Genomic DNA, 27,330 nt, shown 5'->3' on the forward strand with positions numbered 1-27,330 from the left:
AAAGTCTTCAGTAATCAAAACTTAAAATTATTTGACCTTTGATAATACTGCCATTTTCAGGGCATAGCCAAGGGGACATGCTTTCAGTACAAGACATTTCCTCCTTGTTTTAACTGTACCTTGATCTGTTATGTCCTCATTTAAATACATACAAAAAAAAAATCCAAAACAAATCTCACATAAAATCAAAAATACAGTATTACAGTATCCAGCAGTGAGGAGTGTCTGTTTTCCAGCAATTTTAAAATGGAGAAAAGACATGGGGAGGGTTGGTGGGTCAAAAGCATTTGGACGATACATCCAAATGGCCTCCGAAACATCTCCCCATCGGCAAAATATTGTTTTCCAAACTATCACTCCCCCTCCCCGGAAATGGAAGCCTTTGTCCCTTTTGTTGTACTTTTTAGTCTTTAAAATACATAAAACTATTAAATACTGATAAGTCAGCTAAAATAATAACAAATAGAAAAAAGAAAATATAAAACAAAATCTGCTCTATAGGAGAGCATTTAAGAACAATACCAGCAACGGCCTTCTGTTTTTTCGATTTTGTTTCCAATGCCTATGGTACAGTTGAGTTGTCACACGTCACCCGTGTTTGAAGCCAGACGTCCGAGTCGACGAGTCGTTTTCAACTTCTACGAGCCTGACGCTGTCCTTCAGCGGCTAGAGAGAAACTCAAAGAATCAGAAGAAGAAAAAAAATCGAGATCTAAAAAGGGCTCGCCACTCCGCATCTCATGTTGTCTTCACTGTTGCAATGAGCTAGCTCACCCTCTATCCCTCTATCATCTGTAGTTACAACATCAACTACTGAAGCTGGAACGGGTGGGTGGGGAGAAATATGAACCAAAGGGGTAGACACTACTGTAGGAGCTGATAGGTGTTAACGGCCGGAAAGATTTCTGAACTTGTCAAAATGTCATAAAATATCCCTCTGAACAGGCTGAAAATGTGATAAAAAAACAGGTTTGTGTAGTGAATTAACCTGCAATTATTGCTGTGTAACACATTTTTTTACTTAATTTAGTAACTTTTAAGAGTAAGAAGTATGTAATATCTCAATATTAGGTCACAAGTCAAGGTAGACCGATACATGGGGCCAACATCGAGCTTTTAGTAATATTTGATATATCATGTTGTCCATGAAGGCCGCGTGATATATTGTATTTTTGTCATTGCGATATGAATTTCTGTGATAAACGCATCAAAAAAGGACTGGTATATGAAGTGTCATATTGCCATTGAATTATCCTATATCACTATCGCCTATTTCCCCTATATCGTGCAGCCCTGTCGTACACCTCTGATATGAAGGTACTTCCCTGACCAGAGCTACACAAAAGCACATTATCTACACATATTTAATTATTCGTTCAATTATGTTTTGGAGAAACAATTCTCTCCTTGCCTTAAAATTATTTCATCAGTCTGGCTTTCAGTGGAGAGTTTGAGTGTCCAATGATGGTTTAAAAGTCATTTCTGATGCTTCTCCATCCAGACCAGCATACAATTCTTGAGGGGGGGGGGGTAAGTGGAAGATACTGAATATTAGCATAAAATATCAGCTTCGACTGCATTTAGAAGGACGTTTTATTGCACATTTGACAAGTTCTTCCATTCTCAGGCAGCTATTGCGTTGTCAGTAACCTACAGGGGGGCTAACGGAGGCTCTACCAGGGGGGGGAGGAAGGCAGGACTTGGGATAGAAAAGGCATATCCATGGGCCTCATGGCGATGTTGAGCGGCCCGGTGATATTCATGGGCATGGGCGAGGTGATGGCCACGGGATGGGCGAGGCTCATGTGTGCCGTGGTGGGGATGTTGACGGAGGCCAGGTTGACGGGGCCGGTGATGGTGACCGGGTGCTGCAGGTTGATCGGCGACGTGATGTTGACTGTGCTGGTGGTGATGTTCATCTGAGCGGCGATGGTGACCGGGTTGCTGGCGATGCCGCGGTTCAGCGCCGAGGTGATGGCCGCCGAGTTGGTGACCGGCGTCGCCGAGCCCGAGTTGTGCACGTTGTTGGCGTCTGGGCGGGAAAAAGACAAAGACAAAAAGGGGCGGAAGAGGAGGACGGATGAGAAGGAGTTGCATCTCCAAGCCGGGGGAGTTATGAGTGTTACGACCTAAACAAGGAAAGCCAACATTCCCACTCCGCTCCTTTGGCTTTGGTTGCTTAAGCTGGGTCACTGAAAAGGTACAATGCAGCATTAATACATGGTGTCAACATGTGGGAGTACTGTTAAAGAAACCTACCTTGGAGGCGAGAGTTGTCAATTAGGACTTGGAAGGAGTTATTTAAAATCTCTCCTACCGTCATGAACTCACCTGAGGGGTAAATTCAAAAAGCAGGATCAACACACTAACCAGCTAACCTCCATTATTCTACATTTATTTAGATTCTAAACATTACTTTTAACCCTTAACACGCTATTCATGGGCATTTCTCAAGATCCGTCTAGGCCTGTGTGTTACACTTTAGGCTGTGGCTTTTTTCCAACACTAGTAATTATGTTCAAGGCTGTTATCTGATTAATGAATTGATCCTGCTTCATGAAATTTAACCCTTGCCACTACACATGATGCAAAACTACACATATCAGCACAACAGTCATACAGAAGGTCAATTAAGGCACCAGTCCTCATTGAATTTAAAGGCTTCTGTACTTGAATGGCATAATATGAACAAGAATTGGCCACTTATGCTTAGGGCTTTGTACACTTTGTGAAATTGGAGGGTTTGGGGGTTTCTGCTACTAGCTACTGGATTACCTTTTCGTGGCCCTGAGTGGTTCCACTGCCAGTCACTTATGCCTATTCAGAAATACAGACACATAGGGGGTTACAAGAGCACAGGGCAGCAGCGCCATCATCTGGCCATCAGCTTCAACAGTTGGGTAGGAGCTGTGTGTCTGTGAGTGTGTGTGTGTGTGTGGGGGGGGGGGGGGGGGGGGTATGGGAATATACTTTTTAGACATCTTTACATGGGTTTTACTGCATCCAATGCTGTGAGGAAAATAAAAAACAAATCTCTCAAAGTGAGTTCAATCAATCAATCAATGCAGTCTGGAGCAGAACCAATGTCTGCACTTACAAAAGTACATTTCAGTGGTTTTGACTGCACAGCAACAGTCAGAGAAATGAGTCTTTGCACGTGACTTTCATCAGGGAACCTCTGAAATACTCGTGTTGCTGCTGCTGTGCATTAAGCCTTTCCTAGTAAGTGTGGAGATTGCTTGTGTTATAGATTGACACAGTGTCATCGATGCGAAGCTCCCTGCAGACCAGTGATTCTCGGCGGCCATGCCTGCTAACGGCCACTAGGGGCAGATAGGCTGGGTGAGTGAATGAATGCTGATACGATACGTGAGCGAGTTACTTTCTGGATCTAAACAGGGATGTGAAAGCAGGACTCCAGACACAAGAAACTAAACCCACTGAGACCAACCAGCACCATCAATGGAGGAGATCCTTTTTATCCTTAAGAGACAAATCACAGAAGCTTTTGATCACTTGCATTACTACTAGTTTACTACTAGTTTGCACGGCCCTTTCATTTTAAAGCAGCGTCTTTTGCAATCAAAACACAGACAACACCACAATACAACTTTTAGTGTACCGTAAATTCCGGACTATAAGCCGCGGCTTTTTCCCCGTTTTTTGGGCTTTTTTGGCCCCTGCGGCTTATATAACGGTGCGGCTTATCTATGGATTTTTTCAGCAAAAAATAAAAATAAAAAAAGGAATTCTCTCTTCTTTAGCACTCTTTCTAACTATAAATACACTTCTGTTTTAATTTCCTCTCTTGCCCTCTTTTCACCACACCGCGGACACTGTGTGCACTGTAAAAAAAAACACAGGTGGTGTTGTGTTATGTTGTTTTGTTGAAATGTTAATAAATGGGAGCTTCCTCAAACAGCCATCTCTTTCCCGACAATCCCCTCTGTGCACGAACCCTTACATATGGTAATTAAACATTAAAACACAATAAAAAAAAAAAAAAAAAAAAAACATTAACACATTGACTGCCAGCCGTTTTTTTTTTTTTGCTGTAGGTAGCTTTTGCCAAGCCGTTTTTTGAGGATTCTGGCATGATTCTGGCTCATTTTACAAGAGCCGAGGATTCTTTTCTGCTTGGAGTTTGTCAACACAAAGTTCACAAAAGTACTAATAGAATGTGTGCTTTCTCTGTCTAAAAGAGTTAGTTTGTAGAGTTAGTAGTTATGTAGATATTAGCCGTTGAGTACAGCATGGTTTTAGCGTCTGAGAGTGAAAGGTGAGATAATCGCAGTTTTGTGAAATTCAATCAAACAGGCAGAACAGTCACTTTAACCATTTATTTTTGGCATCAGTGAGAGATCAGACATCCAAACAATATAGTTCCGAACGCCCTCTCCTTCAACTCCTCCCTCCGTGGGCGTGTCTAGTGGCTTTCAGCCTGCGTTTGTCACAAGTGAGTGCTCTGCTGCTGAGTTCGAGCAGCCTCCCTCCCTGGCAGCGAGTTTGAGCAGCCTCCCTCCCTGGCAGCGAGTGTGGATAGGTCTTACTCGTCTCTTGGGTTTGAGAGCCCCGATGAAGCCCCGTGCGACTCTAGGCTTTATGCTGCCCACCCATCCATTTCTGGAACCCCCCACCGCAGCAGCGCGAAAGCGCCCCCGCCTACAGTATGAGAATGAGGCTCGTTCGTTTCTGACTGTAAAATCGCCAAGCCATTTCGTTGAGAATGGAGGAAGCAGGCTGGGAGGCGGCTGCTTTTGGTTGACTTTATCTCTGTCGGGAGAGGACCGTCGCCACCTAGCTGGTCGGTAAAATAGATTATACACATTCAATACTTCCAATATCTCCATAGGAGACGCGGGGGGCATTGATCCACGTAGCACCGTAAAAAAAAAAAAATCGACACCCGCGGCTTATAGTCCGGTGCGGCTTATATATGTAACAAACAGTCAATTTTGCAGCTGCGGCTTATAGTCCGGTGCGGCTTATAGTGCGGAATTTACGGTATATCTAATTCATATTTCCTTAGGTTAACATCGTGTCAGTGCTTCTGCTATTTTTGTTCTCCTAAGTTTGGGTTTCGGGGGTTTGTCAAGTCAGAATTGGGTCATGAATCCCAGCACAGTGATGATGAAAACTACAACTGTGTGGGCTCCAGGCCTGCTGCCTCTCAGGAGAGTGCTCGTCTGTTATGGGAGTGTACAACACCTTAGAAAATCACTTGTTGCAGGTTCCCATATTAAGGCAGTTAGCAAGTGAACTGTGCTCAAACAGCAAGGGGGCTGTGGCTGTAGAGAGGAACGCCACTGCCCAGAATATTACAAGATTCATTTGATCCCGCAATCATTTGCAAATTGCCTTGACATTTGCAACCTTACTGAATCTGCACTTCTATATCTGAACAATTTCAGTAAGGTGGCTCCTCTTTCTCCTGCTTTCTTAACACCGTTTCTAAAAAAAAAGAAAAAAGGTGCACAATCCAGACTGTTAGGGAACATATAGGCATGGCATTGGTTAAGTCTGTTTAACTCTCATAGTGTCACCTTCCTTTTAACACCAGTGAACTGTGTCACTTTCTGGACCGAACAATCCTTCTAAGGTAGCACATCTTGGTGCTAACGCTGCACTGATTCTTTTCCTGTGACTTAGTCGGTGAGTAAGATGAAACATGTCTGTAAACTTCTCATAAGAAAAAATATATATTTTCCTGTGACTTAGTCGGTGAGTAAGATGAAACATGTCTGCAAACCTCTCATAAGAAAAATATATATTTTCCTGTGACTTAGTCGGTGAGTAAGATGAAACATGTCTACAAACCTCTCATAAGAAAAAATATATATTTTCCTGTGACTTAGTCGGTGAGTAAGATGAAACATGTCTGCAAACCTCTCATAAGAAAAAATATATATTTTCCTGTGACTTACTTGGTGAGTCAGATGAAAAATCTCTGCACACCTCTCATAAGAAAGATACTGCAGCAATGACACACTGCATGATAACCTGCCCCTGACTGAAGCTTGACCTCTAGGTCACAGCTGCAGGCAGACGATGCCTGTATAATTGAGTTAGACTGATAAATGGGGCCAATATTAGCAGTTATTAAAAATAGGATCTGGTACAGTCAGTCTACTTCTGATATAATAGATATGATGCCGTTTGACTGATTACATGTTTTCAGATTCCACCAGAGTATGTATGTGTTACCATCATCCTGGGGTTCAAGAGTTTGAATGTGCTGTAGTCTAAATGAAATTTCTGTGGATTTTCCATCCTTACAGGATGACATTTCTGGGGGGAAACACTGCAATGTTTGGCAGGCAAATGGTTCAGTTGAAGCCTTCTATAGACCGTTTTCACAGAATTGTGTTGCTAGTGAGCAGCTTGGAACCTAGCTTACTGTATGTTCTGCCAGTTATTGTACTAGCAAACACTGCAACAAGAAGTTGGGGGAAATTTTGAATGTTTATGTTTATTTATTGTATTGTATTAGTTTATTTGGCAGGGACATATACAAGAAACATTAAACCCCATAGGGGAAGAGATGCTTTGCAACAGATTTAGCCATAGGCTACTTTCCATCTGGAGTCCCTGGGGGACTCCAGTAGAGTATGTTCACAAGTAGAGTACCGTAGGAATGAGTCCAGACCTGGATGTTAGCACTTCTGGTTCCTACGTCTGTGGTTAACACACTATGAAACAGCAAACTTTGTGTTCAGCAAGGTCATCTTCACAAATGAGGACCACTTTTATGATTTATGATTTTCGCAGCATAAATGCGTCTGGTTTTTATTACGTGATTTTCAGAAAATGCTTCAAAAATCATAAAAGTGGTTCATTTGTGAGGATTATCTTGTTGAACATAAAGTTCACAGTTTCATAAACTTTTGTTAAACCAGAAACCATGCCCAAAATGGGGGGAAACAAAAACTCCCCCCCCAATCCTGGCGTTCTCCTATGTCGCGTGCATGGTCACGTGTTGCACACAAAGATCATATATACAGAAGATGAACACTCCTTGACAGCTAGATCCACATTTTTCTTCTCACCAATTCTCAATGGCTTCCTTGTTTTGCTCAGGAGTACAAAAAAACTTTAATTGGCGATTTTTTTTTACATGTGTCGTCTGCGCAGCCCCACCACACAACAGCTTTTAGCTATGTTTAATTCAAGGAAAATGACGCTGGTGTATGGGAGTGAATGGAGCGCTTTCCCCCGTGACCTATTTCATCCAGTGTCTCTATAGGAACCAGGAAGTGCAGGGACGTCTGGGTAAGCCTACAAAAATCCGTCACCCCTGTGGTCCTCTGTTGAAAACGTTAGTATAGAGCTCATGTTAAGACAGAGCTGAAAGCTAGTTGGGGCAGGAAGGAGGTCAGAGTGGAGGAGGAACATGTCAAACGGAGAAGCAGGAGGGGATGCGTGGGCCTACCTTTATTATTACACGGGCTGTTGAAGCTGGCCTGGCCGTGCGTCTTGAGGTGACTGGTGATGTAGGCGGCGCTCAGCATCTTGCCGCAGATGTTGCAGGTCACTTTGCCCTCGTGTCTGATCATGTGGGAGCGCAGACGGTCTTTGGTGGCAAAGGCCGAGGTACAGGCCTGAGGCACACAAGCAGGCATCATTGCGGGGTTCATGCAAGACACACTAGGATTTCAAATTCAAGGTCTGTCTCCAACGCAAGTATTCTCTTCATAAGGAACTCCGCACAAAAGCAAGAAACATTTCCCTAAACCTTACTGCATTTCATATCACAGGTTTTTATGTCATCTTTCCCAGAATACATTGGTCTTCTTTTCTATGTTTTGACTTGCATTCTTTCTAACACTGCAAAGACTTAGACAAAGACCCCAGATTTATTTATTTATTCATTTCAAGCTCTTTTAAGAGTTTCCCCCACATAACAGGCTGATTTTCCACATATTCCAGTGCTTACAGTATATTTTGAAAAGTTAAAATCAAGGACTTTAAGCACCTTAAGGACCTTGTATGAACCCTGTCATCAGCATTCATACAAAAATGTATTTTGCTTTCAATGTGTGCCCTGCCTAGTAGGAGATACAGTGAATACAATTGTATTTGGCCATAGGGATTTACAGTATTCCTATAATATTCCCATAGTAATCCTATAATATTCCTATAGTACTTTTTTTACAGTGTAATTCAGCAGAGTTTACTCTGCTTTGTTCAAACCAAACAGCAAAACAGACAAAAGTGACAAAAACACAATGTGTGTCTTCATAGATTGAACATGAAAGCTACTCGACACAGTGAAGCTAAGCTTTCCTGTATATATGCCTTGTGACACATGGTGTATGACACAAGTCTTCAAATGGAGACTGAACATGAAACTAAAAATGCAATTGAGAAGATGATGTTTCGGGTCAGAAGTCTTACCGTTACTTGGCACTTGAATGGCCTCTCTGAGGAATGAACATGCTTGACATGGCAGCTGAGGTGGTCAGGTCTACAGAGTGAGAGGACACAGAAGATGATGGAAAAGGCTTAAACTTAAGACAACAAACACAAGCTTTAGTTGAATTCTACTAACTTTTGTGAGCTGTACACATTATCAATTATATATATAGTGATGCGCGGGCCGCAGTTATAACCGCGCTGACCGTGGATATTAGGGCTGTGGCGATTCACTTATCTCCCGATTCGATACTATCACGATTCTTGGGTGCCGATTCGATTTATATTGCGATTCTTAAGTATTGCGATTCTACGATTATTGCGATTCGATATTACGATTTATTGCGATTTTGTTTATTTTTTTCTTTTCTTTTTTCAGTTTGTTTGCTTTTTTACACTAGATTAGAACATGGGAAAAGTTGAATCATACACTAGAGACTGTATATTATATATCATGAGTAGGGCTGGGCGATATAGTTAAAAACAGGGGCGGACTGGGATCATAATTCAGGCCGGGCATTAGATACCAAGCAGGCCAGGGTGATATGGGCCAACGCGCGTGAAATTTGGGCCGTTTGAAGCCAGATTTGGGCCGTTTGAAGTCCAATTTTACAATGAGATGCACCCACTTTAAGCCTGAAGTGTAATTATTACTTCAGACTAACTAATAAAGTAATAAAACCACTAGTAAACCAGTAGGCGGCGCCTGGTCTGCTGTTCAGTGAGTGGCCTGACTGCAAGCACCCAAAAAAAAAAATATATATATATATATATTTTTTTGCGATTATCGATTCTGGAATAAAAGATCGATCCAAAAAATCGTGACATTAAAAATCGCGATACTTAGGTGAATCGATTTTTTCCCCCACCCCTAGTGGATATCCCGCCCCGCGGGCAGGCCAGATCATAAAAATAAACATTCTGATTAATAGCGAATGGGTTGCGGGCAGTTGAAACGATGCATCATTAATGAGGAAAAATTATATTAATTACGTTCTCTAGTCTATGAACGTATTTTAAGCTACATTTTAGTCGCCTATTGTAGCTCCCCCAAAGGAAACAATTCAGCCATGTGTTCTCCACTTTTCGTCCATAAATGGTCAATGCTGTCAGCCTCAAAAAGGAGTCTCCGCTGAAGACGTGTTTGAAGAGAAGACGCGTTCGTATTTTCCCATACAATGAGGCAATCCAGTAAACTAAACTTAAAGCTATAGCGTTAGCCGAGTAAACTACATGAGGACAAGTGGTGCACTGGACATAATACAGCATGGAAGTTTATTTGGAGTCTTGGACTGCAGCGATCGCACCAACGGCAGCAGAAACCGTAAGTTCGATCCTTTTATAGCGTTGTGAAATGTCGGGTGCATGGCGGGCGCGGATCTATAAATAGTAAGAAATAATTTGCGCGGATTTATGGCGGGCGGACGGTTCATGCATACACGCGGATTAGGATGGCATAAAAGCTCTTCCGCGCATCTCTAATATATATACATTATACTGTATCTATATGGAAACTCCAAATTGTGTTTTGTCAAAGTCACAAAGGTAACCCTGCCAAGCTTGAGAAAATATTTTGAGTACCACACACCGGCGTCCGAGCATCGTGTGTTTTGGGCACACACAATTCAAAGGTTTGAGTCACTTCAGTCAGTTTAGGGCAGAGAGAGAGAGAATTGGATTGCAATTCCATTGGGTGAATTTGAATGATTGGGATGTATTTACTATTTTGGTTTAATCTGCATGCCTGTTCAAGTGACACATTTTGGACTCCAAATCCTCTTTGTGATGAAAACGGTTAAACATTTACTTTGTCCCTTCACACTTCCATTTTCTAATTAAAAGAAAATAGCACACAAGTAAAGCAAACATTCTAATCCAGTCCCCGAGAGATCATTTGAGCTCGTCACATAATATCAACTAACTAGCAAAAACACATTTTTGTGTAGCAAACATTGCTACATATTTTAGGCAGCAGGAAGTCTCTGAAACCACTGATTTGTGTCCACTTCTACATTTAGACTTTCAGGCTCAATTTCAAGTCCATTCTGTTATAATAATTAAATATAGAGACAGCTCATATTAAATTAAATCATGTCTGCTCTCTGTGAGAACCTGGACTACATGCTGAGACATCTTGGCACAGCAGCAGTAGTTAGTTATCAGTTGTGTCTTGGCTGACTGCACCGAGCGCCAAACGGACATGCTGGAGATTTCCCCTCCAACAAGAGAGTGGCGCAAAAATATGTGTAAGAAGGCCTTTTCCCACTGGCAGGGCTTTTGACCATGGCAAGCAGGTGCCTGGTCCCATCTCCTCAGGAGTGCAGTGGAGCTGAACAGCTCACATCCCCCTCCCACTCACGGTTCCTCGTTTCATTTAAGACGCAACAGATAACCTCTTTTCCAAACTACCGACCCTGCAAAAGAATGCTGCGTGCGGTTACTGTGGACGGTGTGTACATTTTCCCACCAGTTAATAAACAGGTGACAACAACACACACGGGTGTTACCAGTGACACCGTATAAATAAAAGGTTTAAAAAAAAAAAGGTGGGGGAGCTCCTCAGCTGATGGTTCGGATTTTACATTTAGCGTTAATAGGGATGTAACGATAACCGGTTTTAATGATAACCGTGATCAAATTCCTTAGGATAACCGTACCGTTTCAAATTTTCATTATCATTGACCGTGATTGCAGTACTTTGAAAAATACGGTAGATACTGTCCATCATCAAGCAAAGTTGGCAACAGTCTACCAGATGCAAACGTGTAGCCTTGGAGAAATGATTTCAGTGAGTGTATCAATCCTTTTTGGGTCTGAGTTTTCAATATAAAACGTAAAATGATTTCAGTGAGTCTCTCAGTACTTTTTGAACATTTTCAGCAATTCTTTTTTACGAATACCGTGATAATACGATAACCGTGATAATTTTGGTCACGATAAGCGTAATGTGAAATTTTCATACCGTTACATCTCTAAGCGTTAACTGCTTTCAGTCAGACATAGCCGTCAAGGTAGTCACCGAGCACGGATATTATATTTGCCACAAGAAGTTAGCTAGGTCAAAAAAGCTAGCTAGGTGATCATGTTATATCCGTCACTGTTGCTACTTCATAAACAAAACAAGGTGAATTCACTTGAACACTTGTACATTGGGTAATTAGGAAAGAATGTATCGGCCGACGTTATGTTTCTTCTTTACATTTTGACAACACAGGCTCTCAGCTCTGCGGCTCACTCTCTGTGGCTGTAATATTGTAGATACATACATGTACAATAAGATGTCCACATACCTGGAGAAGCCCTTCCCACAAACCGAGCAGATGTAAGGCTTGTGAACGCCGCCGTCGTGGGAGCGGACGTGGTACGTCATGCGGTCCTTCCTCTTGAACCTCTGCTGGCAGATGGGGCACTCAAACGGCTTCTCGTCAGAGTGCGACAGCTTGTGGCGGTTGAGGTGGTAGACGTCGCGGAAGGCCTTGCCGCACATGTCGCACCCGTGATTCTTCTTCACCGGCTTGGGGGGCTTCTTAGGGATGTTCTGCTGCTGCGGCTGCGGCTGCTGCTGCTGGTGGTGGTGGTGGTGGTGCTGCATAGGACTCATGATGCTAGTGCCTGTGGAGGTGGAGGTGGTGGCTGTGGTCAGGATGCCCGCCACAGTGGAGATGTACGAGGGGTTCCCGCTGTTCTCCCGCGGTACGGTGGATATGAGCGGCACCATGGTGGGCGCCGTCTGTGTCTTCTTGGGCCGCGACACCATCTTGATGCCGGTGTGGCACGACTCGTGCCGCCGCAGGTGGTAACTGTCCCGGAAGGCCTTGTTGCAGTAGCCGCAGATGAAGGGCGTCTTGGATTTGGGCTCCTTCTTGACCACGGCGAGAGGAGGCCCTCCGCCGCCGCCCCCCGTCCCACTGGCCACATTGTCTTTAAGGAGCTCAGCGGCGCTGACCGGGGGCTTCTGGTCCAGCGGGATGGGCAACACGGGCTTCTGGTCGGGCGGCTCGGTTCCAGAGTTGAGCAGCGGCAGCAGGCTGTTCCCAGCCACTTGGTGCTGGTGGTGCAGGGCCTCGTTGGCCTGCTGTGGTGACAAGACACAGCCACAGATAAAACACGTCAGTCAGTATGCACACATCACAGTGTAGTAGTAGGACATTTCATTCCAAAATAACTTTGCCCCTGGATGGTGGTTTTTAGGGGCATTCTGAGATTTCTTGGGGCATTTTTGCTCCTGGCTAAATTCCTACACATCCTCAAAGCTTTGGCCACAACATGAAGCACAGCACAGACGGAGACGGAGTGGAAAGGGAGACATGTTTCTGCACAGTTCTAATAGCAGCATCAGTTCTCTCAGCAGGACTACTGCATCTAAGGGTGCTTTCTCACTGGGAAACCGGAACCGAGCACAGTTGTCCCCAAATTGACCCCAGGAGGTGCAGTTCGTTTCATGAGTGTTAAACGTTGCGTTCGGTGCCCGGGCGTGGAACAGCGTACCGTGACAGGGTCCACTTGAAAAGTTGGTCTGGGGAACGCTTTGGTGTGGCCGGGGATGAGACGCCTGCGAATGTGAACGCCAACCTACCAAACCACGTAGACAACAACACACGGGCGAAGATACACTCCAGGCATAGTTGATGACGCAAGTGTACTCTGCATGTGATCCGTTCCGTTCCCGAGCGCAGTAGAAATTTAAGTAATGTGAAAGCTGACCAGCGGGGGAGAGGGGCCAATGGTACTCGGGCACGGAACGGAACGAAAGCAATCGTTCTCCCAATCCCAGTGAGAAAGCACCATAAGATTATGCTTTCTGATTTGGCAAAGGGGACGAAGGCGGCATCGATCTTGTCGGAGGAGCAACAGCTTAACTAATTTCTTAGATCACACTTTTTAAAAGCATACTTGGCAGTCTGCTGGATTTTTTTTTTTTTTTTTACTTTTCTTGAGAATAATTTTGTATATTCCTCAAGTTTTCCACAAGCCTAACACCAGGCCAGGCTGGCCAGCACAATCGAACTTCCCACCGACAAAAGCAGTTTTAGAAAATTGAAATTGAAAAAACATTAAAATATGAGTAGTAATAATGCTTGCTTACAGGCTGAGGAACCCAGTTCAATGATCACATCATATAATACAGACAACAAAAACAACTGTTTCACATAATCTTTGTCCTGCAAATCATGATCAGGACATGAAACCAGCATAAACCCTCAGTGATGAAATGGATGTAAAGCCTACTAGGAGGCGGAGCAAGTCCTGGCTTTTAACATAGCCTTTAATTGATGTGAAATAGAAAGTGAGTCATTTCCTGGGCATGGCTGACTCGTACAGCAGAGCAGCCATCATGCAGCTGCTCAGCAAGGTGCCCAAAGACTAAAGACACAGGAGACACAAACAACTTTCTGTGAGCTCAGTGTGACGATGACCTAAGGTCACACAAATAAACTCCAAACTAGGGATGTTAATGATTAACCGTTAGTCGATTAACTGCCATTAAGAATGTAACTGATTGAAATGAATTAACTGTTTTGACCGACAACATTGTTACTTTCTATCACTTCAATCTCCAGAGCTCACTGTGTGTTAACTTTTATACCAGTCCAGCGGAGGGCATACCTCACCCAGCTGGCGCTACTAGAAGGAGTGGTCACGTGACAACGCATGTCGTCATGTGAGGAAGTAGGAAGTAGATTGAGGGAAAACCCAAACAGATGCTAAAATTAGCAGCAAGCTCATGCTAGCAAGAGCAAAATGCAGTCCAGCCTGGTGACGCAAGGTTAGCAAGCATTACAACACACATTACACACTAAAAGACGAAATTACTACGAATGTAAATATTGCGACGCCGTTTATCAAAATTCAACTCCAGGGGCAATTTATGATCGCCCAACGAGCATCGCTGAACGCCACATTACGTTCCATTATCACTGGATATTTTAATGAATAGTAAAAACACACCCAAAGATTTTGCTCTTTTTAGGGCTGGTCAGGGCCCTCTATACTCGACCCAGTCGCCAGCACACAATGCACGATTCGATGCACGACTCCACACACGGTCACGTCTCAGTGGCGGCAGGCCACTAGAGGGCGCCAGGGCGCCGCCCCACCTACCCACATGAAGGAGGGGATAGGGTTGCACGGTATACCGGTACTACAACAGTACCGCGATACCCTGACGTTAAAAAGGATACTATACCACGTTAATTTAGTACCGGTACTTTTAAAAATGACATGAGTACTTTCAGTCATGAACACATTTCCTCATTTTCTATTTAGTCAAATGAGATGCCAGCAGAATCAGCACCAACTCAGTTGAGGCAGCCTTCCCCAGCTATCTTTGAACACCACATAAAGTATGATGAAGACTCAAAACATGAATTTTAACTTCCATGTTCTTCTGTCATCCATTATTACACCACTTTTCCTGTTGTTTAGCTTTTTGCTGTGGTATCGTTTAAGTATCGAGATATCTATGCAAAAGGTAATTTCCAACACGGACAGGAATGCCCCACCACAGCTAAAGCTGGGGATTGGCAAGGACCTCATGGGTATACATGGGTGACAATACCATGCACCGGCCCTATGCCAGGTGTCGACCTGGCCTTGTTTTTTGTTAAATCTGCAGCTACCATGAACCTAACCCAGTCCCACTTATTTCTGTTTTTTTCTTCTTAAAAACAACAAAAAGAACCGATAAGAGTACCGTTAAAGTACCGGATCGATAAGCAGTACCGATAAGAGTAGTAGTATAGTTAACTTAAATCCTTAACGATACCCATCCCTAGTGGAGAGTAACTGAACGTCCTGTTTGTTGAAGCAGACTTGCACTGTCTGATCCTTGCCCCTATTCCACAATCTAAATTTGTAGCATGTAAGGCGATCTGCCATGGTGACGGAGCCGTTTCTTCATGTGACCAGTGGTCGTCTGGCACAGTGCGTTGTGAGAAAGCAGAGAAGAGCCCAACCTGTGCAGTAGCTCTACCTCGTGTGCGTTCACAGCAAGCACGTCTGAGAGCACAACCTGTGCAGTAGCTCTACCTCGGGTGCGTTCACAGCAAGCACGTCTGAGAGCACAACCTGTGCAGTAGCTCTACCTCGGGTGCGTTCACAGCAAGCACGTCTGAGAGCACAACCTGTGCAGTAGCTCTACCTCGGGTGTGATCACAGCAAGCATGTCTGGAGTGCCTCACTCACACTCCGGGAGCTCCATGCTGCATTCGTGTATGGCCAGAGGTGGCAAGCAGCAAACAAGTCATCTCCGACCTACCTACGTAACGTGCGTTCACGCTACCAGGCTTCAAGTCGCAAAACCATGGATGCTAATAGCATCGGCTGTTAGACAGCTAACAGCTAATAACAACATTAACGTTTATTTGTAAGGGTTTAACCAACTACTACTGTATTGGTATGCCGATTGGTCTGAAAGCTTACTATTAGGGATGTTCATCAATTATCGAAAATCGATAATTGATCGTTAAGGATTGGAATCGATCCTGTGGCATTTGGATCGATTTTTTAATTATTAAAAAAAAAAAAAAAAAAAATTTTTTTTGGACCTAGGTTTGGGTGGAATTCGTTCCTCCTCGCCCCACTCCATTGCACAGCCGACTAACGTGAGGTGGAGCTTCATATAGTCTCTAGTTTTCTGGCTGGGCACGGGTCTTTGTGCCAACAAAACTGTTTTAAACATGGGAAATTCACCGGGGACAGCAGTGGCAGCACCAGGGACAGCAGTGTTGGAGAGGAGACACATTGAAATAAAGAGTTCATTGAGGAGAACACGTTGTCTTTCGTATTTTCTGCCATAGGCATTCATTTTGTTAAAAAAAAAAAATATTGAAAATTTTCTAAGTATTAATAAAATCGATAATCGATAATTGATCGTTAATTTTCACCAATTATCGATTTTGGAAAATTTTCTAAATGAACATCCCTACTTACTATTGTTGAAAAGAAAAGAAAAATGTGCCAAAAATGTGTTTTAAATTTGTACAATCGAAGGGTGACCATGTTGAAATGACGTCAAATGACGCGCTGGGAGCACCTAGGGAAATCATACCCGAGTTTGTGAGTAGGAACTCTGAGTTAACCTGGTGCTTCATTTGATTTTTTAGCGAGTAAAAAAGTGGCATTTTGCGACATGCGAGTTCTAAACAAACACAGCATTAGTCCTTTAGTTTGGTTGCTTTGGCCACGTGAGAACAATCTCGTTCAAACTCAGCGGGCACCAAATCACTTCAAGACTGCTGAAAAAGCAAGCTTTAATCGCGTCCTCTTCCAAATGAACGACAGTGCGGTTCATTAGGAGTGAGAGCATGATCCCAACTAACTAGAGCAGTGTTTCCCAAACAGTGGTCCGCGGGCACCCCCTAGTGGTCTGCGAGTAGATTTATATTTTTTTCCTTTTTTTTTTTTACCTCCCACTATCCAATCAGAGAAATGTTTACATTTTCTGGGAAACACAAGGTCAGATCACAATGCCTGTAACGGACTATATGTATTTTTTCATCCCGAATCCAACGCCACCGGCCCTAACCCTCTACGACTTACGCTTACGGAGATACGTCCACTCTGCCTGCAGGGCTACAGGAGAGAGACAGAGTACAGCGGGTGGTTGGGAGTTCCAAGTTAAAAAAAAATTGCGGGGGGGCATGCCCCCGCACCCCCCTAGGGGGTCTGCGGTCCCCCACCACAAATACTCAAAATCCTGTGGGAAACACTGTTTTTCATTGGTTTAAGTGGTCCTTGGTCTGAAAAAGTTTGAGAAACACTGAACTAGAGGAAGCGACCCCCAAACGCAGGAAGACAGATGAGGCCATCATGCATTGCTTAGCTTAAGTTGAAAAAGACTGGAATCAGTTTTGTTTTGACTCTCGCACTATCCAAATCTCTAACCTGGCCGTGGGATGGCAGGTTACTTACAAGCACTTTAGTTTAGAATAAGTCCTGAGTCACTCTGAATTAGTGTGAACCTAATATGAATGAAAGAAGATGCAACTAAGTCAACTTTTCCACTATGATTTGGACCAAAGAGAACCAACTTTAAGGATTGCATCCCTATACCTCAACCATTGTGCATTATCATGGTGTGGCTTAGGGATGCTAATTTAGATCGCCCCCCCCCCCCCTCCCTGTCAACCGATCAATAACCGTTAATTTAAGATTAAAATCTGGCGAAGTTGGCTTGAAGGCTACATGTTATTTTGAGAAGTTTGAAATGAAAGTTTAATTTCTCAAACACCTGGTGGTGAGATTCCTAATGGTGCTGCCAGGTAAAACGGTTAACCTGTGCAAAGCCTCTTGGAGCAGACAAACGTGCGTCGTGCGGTGTGTCGTGCGGTGTACAGTAGCTGCCTTTGTAAGCGACTTCAAAGTGAAGGCCTTTTTCATGTGGTTTGTTTGTGGCACTGGCAGGTGTCCCCGTTTCATACTTCTATCATTTCCTTCACCACATTCAAATTCCCCCAGTCTCAAGTCATCAGTAAGCACAAATGGCATGGGGTGAAACTGACACTAACTGGGAGACATAAATCTGGGTAGTAGTAACTTATTTACAAATGTCTTTCTTGATCAGCTTTTCATCTCGATTTCTCATCGCTGCACTAGCAGCAATCCCAGAACAGTCAGATACAGATCATCAAACCTACTGTGGGAATACCATTTTTCTCAACAATAACATGACTGTCTTATCCCATAGAAGGATGCTGAAGCAGGTGTTTCTCAGAAGGGTACATAAAAGTGCATAATCATGCTTTTGAAAGAACTCCCAAAATCTTCTGCCACGACCAAAAATCATGCAGACAATGGCTGATTGAAAAATGCACCATTTAAATAAAGCAATGACAGGCACACAAAAAATGACCCAACACCAAACAGCGGTAATAAATCAGCGTGCGGAGGACATCTTAAGTCTGCAGCTGCTGGCATTGTCCAATTGGTCATGGCAGATCCCCAAAGGGATATGATGAACAGAGGGGGGAGGGGGTGTATGAATATTTTGGCCAGGGGGGGTGAGCAGGGGTTCACATTGTAACCAACAACTTGACAACAGGTCGGCCCAAAGACATGGCGATTGAGACGGCCTTGTTCTTTTCTGTAATCAACATAGGGCAGGGTTAAAGACCTGACCCCATGGCTTTTCAAGTTCAGCCAAGCATCTCAACCCGGTCAGCCAGGCAGGGGAAGTGGTCTGAGAGGGGGCCAAAGATCCCAAATTGCTCCCTTTTTTTTGGCAATGTGTTCTTTTGTGGAGGACACAAATCCAAGCACTGATGCACTTACGGCCCTCGGGGGGGGGGTCTGTTCAGCTGCCGGCCGCGGCCCTGCTTAGTGCAGGCAGCCACATTGGAACTGTGTGTTAGCGTGGCGGAAAAAAAAGCTGGGGGCCGTCACAGGTTGTCGACTCCCCTTTATATCCTCCACACTGTTAGCACGACTCAGACTGGAATTGTTGCTGCAATTAGCATTTCTTCTCGTGGATGTGTATGCAGTCTGTGTGCGTGTGTGAGACAGTGTGCACGCTCACACACACACACACACACACACACACACACACACACACACACACACACACAGAGGCATAGGGAGAGAGAGGCCTGCTGTGCCATCACGCTGCTCTGATGATTTTGATACAAATGCGCTCTGAAAGCTGAGGTCCCTTCCGAGAGAAATAGCACGTCTCAAGACAGAGTCGGGGGCGTGGAAAACAACAAGAAACACAGCGCAAATAAAAGTAGGCCTTTCTGTGTTCCTTTCACTGCATGGCTTCACTGCGATAGAGAGCCCCATTCACTAGCATGTTAATCTGTCTACACATGTGTCCCTGAGTGAGCTGGTTAGGGATGGCTTCCATTCTGTCTCCACATTCACTCCAAATTAGCCCACGATATGATGTCAAATACGGCTCACTTACGCCTCGGTGACAGGAGATATGACTAAAAGTCTAAAATCTTAAGGTTTTCCATTTGTTTTAAAAACTTTTAACAAAGGTGTTTTGTCTTGAACATTGCGCTGCATATTTTATTACTATAGCTTAGATGTGAAATCTGCTTCCAAAGGTACTTGTTAAATAGATTAAAAGAATCAAATATCTCAACTCTTCAGAAATATCTTGTTGCAAATCACAAAAATTGACGATAGAAGTGTGACTAGAGCCTAAATAGCAACAGGTATTATCCCACAGTAGGATAGCCTTGCTGACAGTAAGGCTGTGGCCACACTGATCCGTGGTGTCTGTCCGTCTGCGTTTATTTCTCTGTTCACTTCCATTCATCATTCAGCTCACGTCCGTCTGTCCGTGCAGCACTGATGAACCTATGTATCCAGCAAATTTTGCATACGTTTTGATGGACAGAAAGTTCAAGAGGGCTGAACTTTTTCTGGATGGACATATGGGATGGACAGATAGTCACCGTCCGTTTAGCCAATCAGGGAGGAGGCGTTCTCAGAGCGGAAATGGAGGACGGAAATCGCAGCCATGACAGTTGCCCGCATAGATTGAAATGCTATTTTAGAGCCACAATACCGTTGTGAATATCAGCGGTTGGCCAACGGGTGTCAGGGCTGGTAGGCTTTGTGGAGGGAGCGTGACTTGAACTGGCCGACCGTTGCGTCGGGCTGGTCATTCAGTGGCGTTTTATTACCACATAAGTAACTTAGCACGCAGAGCTAACAGCTAGCTAACGCCAGCTTTCTTCTTCTCTCGGTTTACAGGCGGGTCGCTGGCATCTTCAAGGTGCTTACCGCCACCTGCTGTACAAGTAGGTTACTTGTACATGCAACGGACATACATCTATCCGTTTTATAATTATGTCCATTTTCTGACCGATCAGTGTGGCCACAGCCTAAACTCCCAGTCCCACCCATTCAAAAGCCATCAAAACAACGCCTAGAGAACAAGTGACAAGTGATCTCATCACATGAGGTTAATCAAACTGACCCTACTACGTCTCTTGCTCTCTCACACACTGGTCAGCTCCAGGTAGTTTTGGCCATGTATGCATTAAATAATACGACCACAAGGGCTATGCAGCTCTTGCCAATTAACCAGGAACAGATGCACGTGACTTCAGCAAAGGAACAGCACAGTGGCAGCCTACAAGTGTACCTGCAATAGATTTCAATGGAGCAGGGCATATCAGTACAACTATGACTCAGGTGGGCACAACCTGTTTCTTACAGTCAGTGACACTGACAGTCTGAAGTGTAACAGCATAAAAATGTTAATTTTCTGACACTTTAAGAATATGGCAACACTGTTTTGAGTGTCTTAAGTAATAACCCACACATTTAATCCAAATAAGGAGGGCTTTCAAGATGCAGGAGAATGTTATTACATTCAAAATGTTTATTCTTCCAAGATAACTGTGATCCACAATGCTGTCGTACTTTATGCACAGATTCAATCTAAACTGAGTAGTTCTAGAGACTAACGTTAATTCAAATACAAGAGGACACAAACTTTAAAGTCTAAACCAGGGTTGGAATGACCTAAAGTCTGACATGCAGTGCTCCAGCAAGCGGGCAACTAATTTGTATTGATTCTTGCCCCATACAACAAGCAGCTCTCCTATGTAAAGAATGTCATGCAAAAGTAAATTTGCAGATCTGACAATTACATATTATAGGCTTGCTTATTGCCAAAAGTACACACGTTTCATGGATGGTTCTGGTCTTATAGTAAATTCGGCATACAGATGATCCACTATGCAGCACTTGATTTCAATAAAATCTCAACTTTCAGAAATGACTCGCACTATTCGCTAACATAACGTTACCATCCGCCAAGTGTGTGTTGGTGGCAGAGGATTGTTGCCGAACAGCCAGCAAGGTTGGCATTTTACTAAATTATAACCTATTTCGATTTGAAGAGTGGGTTCAGAAATGGTCTTAAGTCAAGTTGTACAAGGTGCCGGTATGTTATTTTGCCAATAAGCAAGGCCGCGTTAAACTGTCAGATTTGTAAATGGGGTTTGGCATAATGTTCTCTCCATACAGCAAAGGGAACGTATCGGGTCTATGCTGGCTGCAGCTTAACATAGTTGACATTCTTGCCTGCGAGGCGAGCCGCGGCTCCAGATCTCAGCCAGAGGAGGAAAGTTTGCAGTCGGAAGTAAGGCTGATTCCCTCCTGTCCGCGTGCCAACATGTCTACATTTGACCATGTTAGCTAACGTTAGGTCCGCGTTAAGGCATGATGCGGCCAAATCACTGTCAATTACTGCTCCCCATTAAACTAATTGCGTTTGGAAATCCCATTAAATCACTGCCAATCAATAATCGCTATCTGTAGTATAGTGGAGATTGTTCTGTACAGACAAGAAACTAGCCTGTTTAGCTAACCCGTTAGCCACTTAGCTTAGCATAGTTAACACAGCAATAGCCCGAGCTACTAGCTAATTTACTAGCGCGCGCGTCAACAGCACTTACTGTTCCGACACCAGTAATTAACTTAAAATGTGAATAATTGTGCCAATTTGCACAGACGTCGCAATGAAATATAATGCGCAACGCAAATGATTGAAAGAAGGGTGAGAAAGCGGCCGCGGAGCGTCTCGGTAGAGCAGGCGCAGCCGGGGGTCTGGCTAGCGGTTTGCTCCAGCGAGCTAGCTAGCAGGCTAACGCTACCACCATTGTTTTGCTTGGCTAGCTCCACTTCATTTCACTAAGTACAATTTGTCTGGCCAACAACGCTTACACGTTTTCGAAAATATCTATGCAGTTGATCAAATTCCCTGCGAATTGTACAACTTACTTGGAATAAAAACGTACTCCAGCTCGGTTCCATTGCAACACTTAAAATCTGCAGGAAACCTACAAGGAATCTACAACAAAGCAGCTAAACATGGCAGCTACAACTTCCTGTCACCCTCAGGGCTCAACCATGTCCAATGGACTGACTGACTCAGGACGTCTGCAATTTACAATAAATCACATCCCAAATCCCTTTCCTAGAGATATTATGGGCAGACAAATCTACTATATTTGAGGGGAGAAAAAAATAGCGCTCTTTTATACAAATCATACATTTAGTGTAACTAAACATATTTTTAGAACACTATAGTGTGTTTTTACAGACAGAATTTTTTTCTAGAATTCTGTCAAAATCTGTTTTTTTTTATTATGTAAATCTTTGAGCTTACCTATTATGTCATCTGAAATATTTGAATGGCACCTGACTTCATTTTAGGCAAGGTAGCCTATTTATCAACATCCAACATGTACATAAGCCTACAGTATAAAGCAAAAAGCTGACAATTTATGAAATGTTTTGTGAACAAGTTATTGTCTAAAACGTTTCTCAAAATGCCTTTCTCAACACTTGCAGAATCTGGACAATCTTTGATTTATTTTTTTACAATAAACCAACCAAGTATCTCAATAAATCTGTCAATCTACAGTAAAGTAATAGAGTAATATTAAACAGCTTTAAGTCATAAAAAAAAAACTCAACCATTTTTCACCATAAAACTACTAGGAAATAGTGTGTGTTGTTGATTGTATTGTTAACCTGAAAAGTTTGTTGCATTTTTTATGAATGGGTATATTGAGTGTGAGTGAGTGTGTGTTGAGTGTATTGGAACTTGACTTGTGTATTGCAAGTCGTAATTTTTATGAATGTGTATGTTGAGACAATGTATTGTCTTATATGTTTTTCTTGTGTTTTATGTTTTTATGACATGTCATTTCCCCCCCTTTTTTTGCATGTTTTTTTAGCTGGGGGTTCCTATCTGGAGGAAACCAGGGGAGCATGGGGAGAACATGCAAACTCCACACAGCAGGGCCCTTTTGAGCATCCCAGGCAGAAATTGAACCCAGGACCTTCTTGCAGTGAGGCGACAGTGCTACCACTGCGCCACCGTGCCCCCCATGTCCTTTGGTGGAAACCAAAGACAAATTTCCACTAACATTTTCATAATTCATAGTCTATTATTTTAGTTCCCAAACTCCAAAAGGTCTCAATTATATAATAAAATGGCATGGTTCCAAGTCAGTCCTATATAACTTCTAACTAATTTATATAAGTAATTTGAATCACTTGATATGGATTGTATTCATATCAACAGTTAATTCTGCAATGGAATTACCTTTAGGCAATTTAATAGGGACATCAATCTAATGATATTGTAACAGTTAGGACATGTATGTTTTTAACTTTTGCGGCACTGCCTTTTAATCCCACTTGTGATGGATATGCATTAAATGTATGCATGCTTATAAGGTGCTGACATGCCTGTCATGTATTCAACTGATCATGCTGTCCCATGAGTTAGAAGCTCTTAGGCCTCCAACCCATTTCCCTACGTAGCATGTCACAGTGAAAAGTAATTTTGGAGGAAAAAGATGAGCTACACCAGGATAAAAATAGGGTTTCAGCCCTATAGACCTGCATCCCTGAAAAAAACAACATTGTTTTTCTGTGGTCCCATGGAGTCGGGAAACAGAGAACCCAACCCATAGACACAAAGAGCACATCTGTGAAACCGAAATATATAGGATCAAAAATCCACAGCGCCAAGGTGTATTTCATCTAAAAGACCATTCAATATTCTCATTTCATTCTGCTTGACTATTAGTTATTCAGGTATGGATTACGTCTGGTCTGGCTGCCCTGTGGTGTTTACTTATGACCTTGTTGGACCAGAACAACACTGCAACTAATCCAGCCTTTCACTCCATCTGCATAGAGTACAATTGAATTCCAGGCCCTAGCAAACTGCAGGGGAATGGACCTAGGCCAGTGTGCTGTACATGAGTGGCAGAGTTGAAGGGCTGCAGATGAATCAGGGGTACAGATGTTGATGAAGATTCTGAAATCGACAAGACAATAGTTGCTCAAGTGGGTGAACAGCCTCAGAGGATTTGATAAGACCATCAGTGACCATGTATTGGGGGACATAAGGTTTCTGGACTTGGATTGGATTGCTGGATGTGTCGTTTCTACTACCAACAATGATCGTCTCCAGAAGACAATCTTAATGTATGTTCAACGAGATCTACCTGGGACTGGAACACTCATGTAAGAAACTGTTTGAAGCAAGTTGTTACTCAATTGCGTCCAGTGTTGATTCATGATTGGACTGAGGACTACAGAGAGGACTACAGAGAGGACTACAGAGAGACCGTTTTCTTTCTAAAACGTTTGATGCATCATCTGGAAACAGTATGAGATATTGAATATTTATTCCTCTCCGAGTTGTACTTTTCAAACAGACTATAAGTACAGAACCTTTGCATAAACCATCAATTGTGTCCCTTTTCCAGCTTGTTCCATATAGTTTTTGTTTGACTATTCCCGGCTGTTCGGAAAAGGTACCCCTCATTGTGTTTTTAAATCTTTGTTGCACTGTATATTGCCAGTCTTTGTAGCCCCATAGCACAATGTCAGTTTCAGATAGTGTGGCTGAATATGTGTGGTCAGCCTATTCTCCCACACCACTCTCAGCACCATTCATTTCATCCATCAAGCTGCTACACAACAATCAAAATAGCCATGCAGATTGCATGATGGCAAAGATGACTTTCTCCAGATTCACTTTGGAAAGACGCAGATTATACACTGAGGCGAGTTGTCTTTTCACTGTCTTACTGCTTTATATATAATTTTTTTTTATTGTTTCATTTTCAGACATCGGATTAGTGCCATCAACAATTGGGTGTACACAACCAAGCAAAGAACAAAACAAAAAAACGGTCTTACCGCTTTAGAAATTGCATTACATTACCCTTCAGTTGTATGTACGTACTCCCCTATGTCTATACACAGGCTGGTCACCAGAATAAAGTATTGGCATGACAGGATGTTACTGCAATCCATGGACACGCAGAATATCATGTTTCTGAACCAAAAAGACATTGCATCTCACCTTTCTAGATACGTGTACATCAACGTTATACACATCATAGAGTCTGCTATTGAAATAGCATGTGTTGTGGCTGGGCTGGATGGAGGGCATAAACACGGAGGGTCATGTTTGATCTCAGGGTTTCCAAAGTAGGCCTACATTTAGACCGTAAGCCACATTTCATGTTTTTATTTAAGCCTAACGCAAACCATAATCCTAACCATAACCAAGTTGTTACTTGCCTAAACACATAACCAAAGTTGTTAGGGTTGTTTTATTTGCGTTTAACGCGAGAAAGGCAGCAACGTTTTCAAATGAACCTCTGTTTTGTTTCAAATTCATGCTGAGATTGTAGGTTTGCAGAAATGTAAAATGCCACATTTTAGAAACATAAAAGGCCGGCGTTTGGTTATGCTGAGGTTGTACGTATCTGTGGATTGCAGAAACCCAATGCAGACATTTTATTCTGGCGATTTGGGTGCAGCACTATACAAATGATCTATGCATTTTGTCTTTGGAGGATGAGGATTACAAATGAGGAGTTACAAGCTCACAGTGTTCAATGATTTTATTTTATTTATTTATAAAGCCCCAACTGGGAGGCTTCCTTTGTAAGTTTCAATGGTATGAGATATCAGACACACTTGCAATCACACATCAGACTGTTTATTCCGCGTGTGAATAGTGAATTAGGAAAGGCTGCATTTTCCTTTGACGCTCTTGATGTAACACATCTCCAGGACTCTCTAAACTGGAGCGATTGGTCTCTATAGAGTTGTTCAGACTTCAGAGTACTTCATGAAGATACATTACATAGGGATTGCTCTTGTTTTTCTCAATGTTTTTTTTCAATCATCTTATCTTGTTATCTATTTGTACTGTCATTTTGTCATTTTTTGTAAACGTCTAAATGCACTGTAATAGGGCATATTTGCAAATGAGCTTGCTCTCAAGGGCCTCCCTTGAGAGCAAATAAAGGTTGAATAAAGAAATAAATAATTCAGAATATAGTTTTATCAGCCACAATTTTTTACTTTGCGTCATTATCAGAATGCAGACAGAAACCCCATTCTCGGGGCATCCCGGTGGCTCACCTGGTAGAACACATACGCATACCATTATGGCTTAGTCGGTCACACATCGACCCAGGTTCGAATCCGACCTGCGGTCATTGCGCTTGCACGTGTCCTCCTCCTGTCCAGCACATACTGTTCTGTCGAATAAATGCAAAATGCCCCCCAAAAATAACATAAAAAAAGAAACCCCATTCTCTACATAAAAAAAAAATCCCAGACCATAAATCATTACCATACTATTATAATGTTTTCTTCTTCTTTTTCACTAAGGTGAAGTTATGGGCGACTGGTCCATACTTGGTCGTTTTCTGTCTGAGGTACAGAACCACTCCACGGTGATAGGCAAGATCTGGCTCACCATGCTGCTCATCTTCCGCATCCTGCTGGTGACCTTGGTGGGCGACGCCGTCTACAGCGATGAACAGTCCAAGTTCACCTGCAACACCCAGCAGCCCGGATGCAACAACGTCTGCTATGACACCTTTGCTCCCGTTTCACATCTACGCTTCTGGGTCTTCCAAATCGTCCTGGTCTCCACCCCTTCCATCTTCTACATTGTTTTTGTTCTGCATAAGATCGCTAAGGACGAGAAGCTGGAGGTCCACAGGGGGCAGGTGCTGGTCCAGAGGCCTCGGAGAAAGAGCTTTGGCCAGTTGAGAAGAGATGGCATGGAAGCCCTTGAGGTCGGAATGCCCACATACTGTCCTCAGTATAGCGAGGCATGGAACACCAAGGAGACAGAAGGAGTGGAACAACGCCTCCTGGAGGAGGACTATGGCGCGGTATGGGAGGATCCTACCCAGCTGTCTAGCCAGGTTCTGCTGATCTACATCCTACATGTGTTATTACGTTCTGTCATGGAAATCACTTTTCTAGTGGGTCAGTACTACCTGTTTGGGTTCGAGGTGCCCCAACTGTACCGCTGTGAGACCTACCCCTGCCCCACCCGCACAGACTGCTTTGTGTCGCGTGCCACAGAGAAGACCATCTTCCTCAACTTCATGTTCAG

General features: G+C 43.4%; 2 protein-coding genes across 2 annotated transcripts in view; one reads left to right on the forward strand and one right to left on the reverse strand.

Annotated features, from left to right (window-relative positions):
* Positions 1-1,672: 1,672 nt before the first annotated feature.
* LOC310777236 (vascular endothelial zinc finger 1-like) lies at positions 1,673-22,187 on the reverse strand (the record flags this gene model as incomplete). The annotated part of the gene is made up of 7 exons (XM_083637531.1): positions 1,673-2,031; positions 2,259-2,330; positions 2,775-2,816; positions 7,429-7,597; positions 8,394-8,463; positions 11,702-12,486; positions 22,155-22,187. The coding sequence occupies 7 exons, from the start codon at positions 22,185-22,187 to the stop codon at positions 1,673-1,675; spliced, it is 1,530 nt and encodes a 509-aa protein (XP_083493657.1).
* Positions 22,188-26,599: 4,412 nt separating this feature from the next.
* LOC310777290 (gap junction delta-2 protein) overlaps positions 26,600-27,330 on the forward strand; it is a gene marked incomplete at both ends in the record, with an annotated part of 1,113 nt that continues 382 nt past the window's right edge. The window contains one exon of the mRNA XM_083637601.1: positions 26,600-27,330. This exon is cut by the window's right edge and continues 382 nt beyond it. Within this exon, the coding sequence (XP_083493727.1) occupies positions 26,600-27,330 (731 nt within the window).

This window comes from Poromitra crassiceps (genome assembly GCF_964638095.1).
Source record: "Poromitra crassiceps genome assembly, chromosome: 5".
NCBI lineage: Eukaryota > Metazoa > Chordata > Actinopteri > Beryciformes > Melamphaidae > Poromitra > Poromitra crassiceps.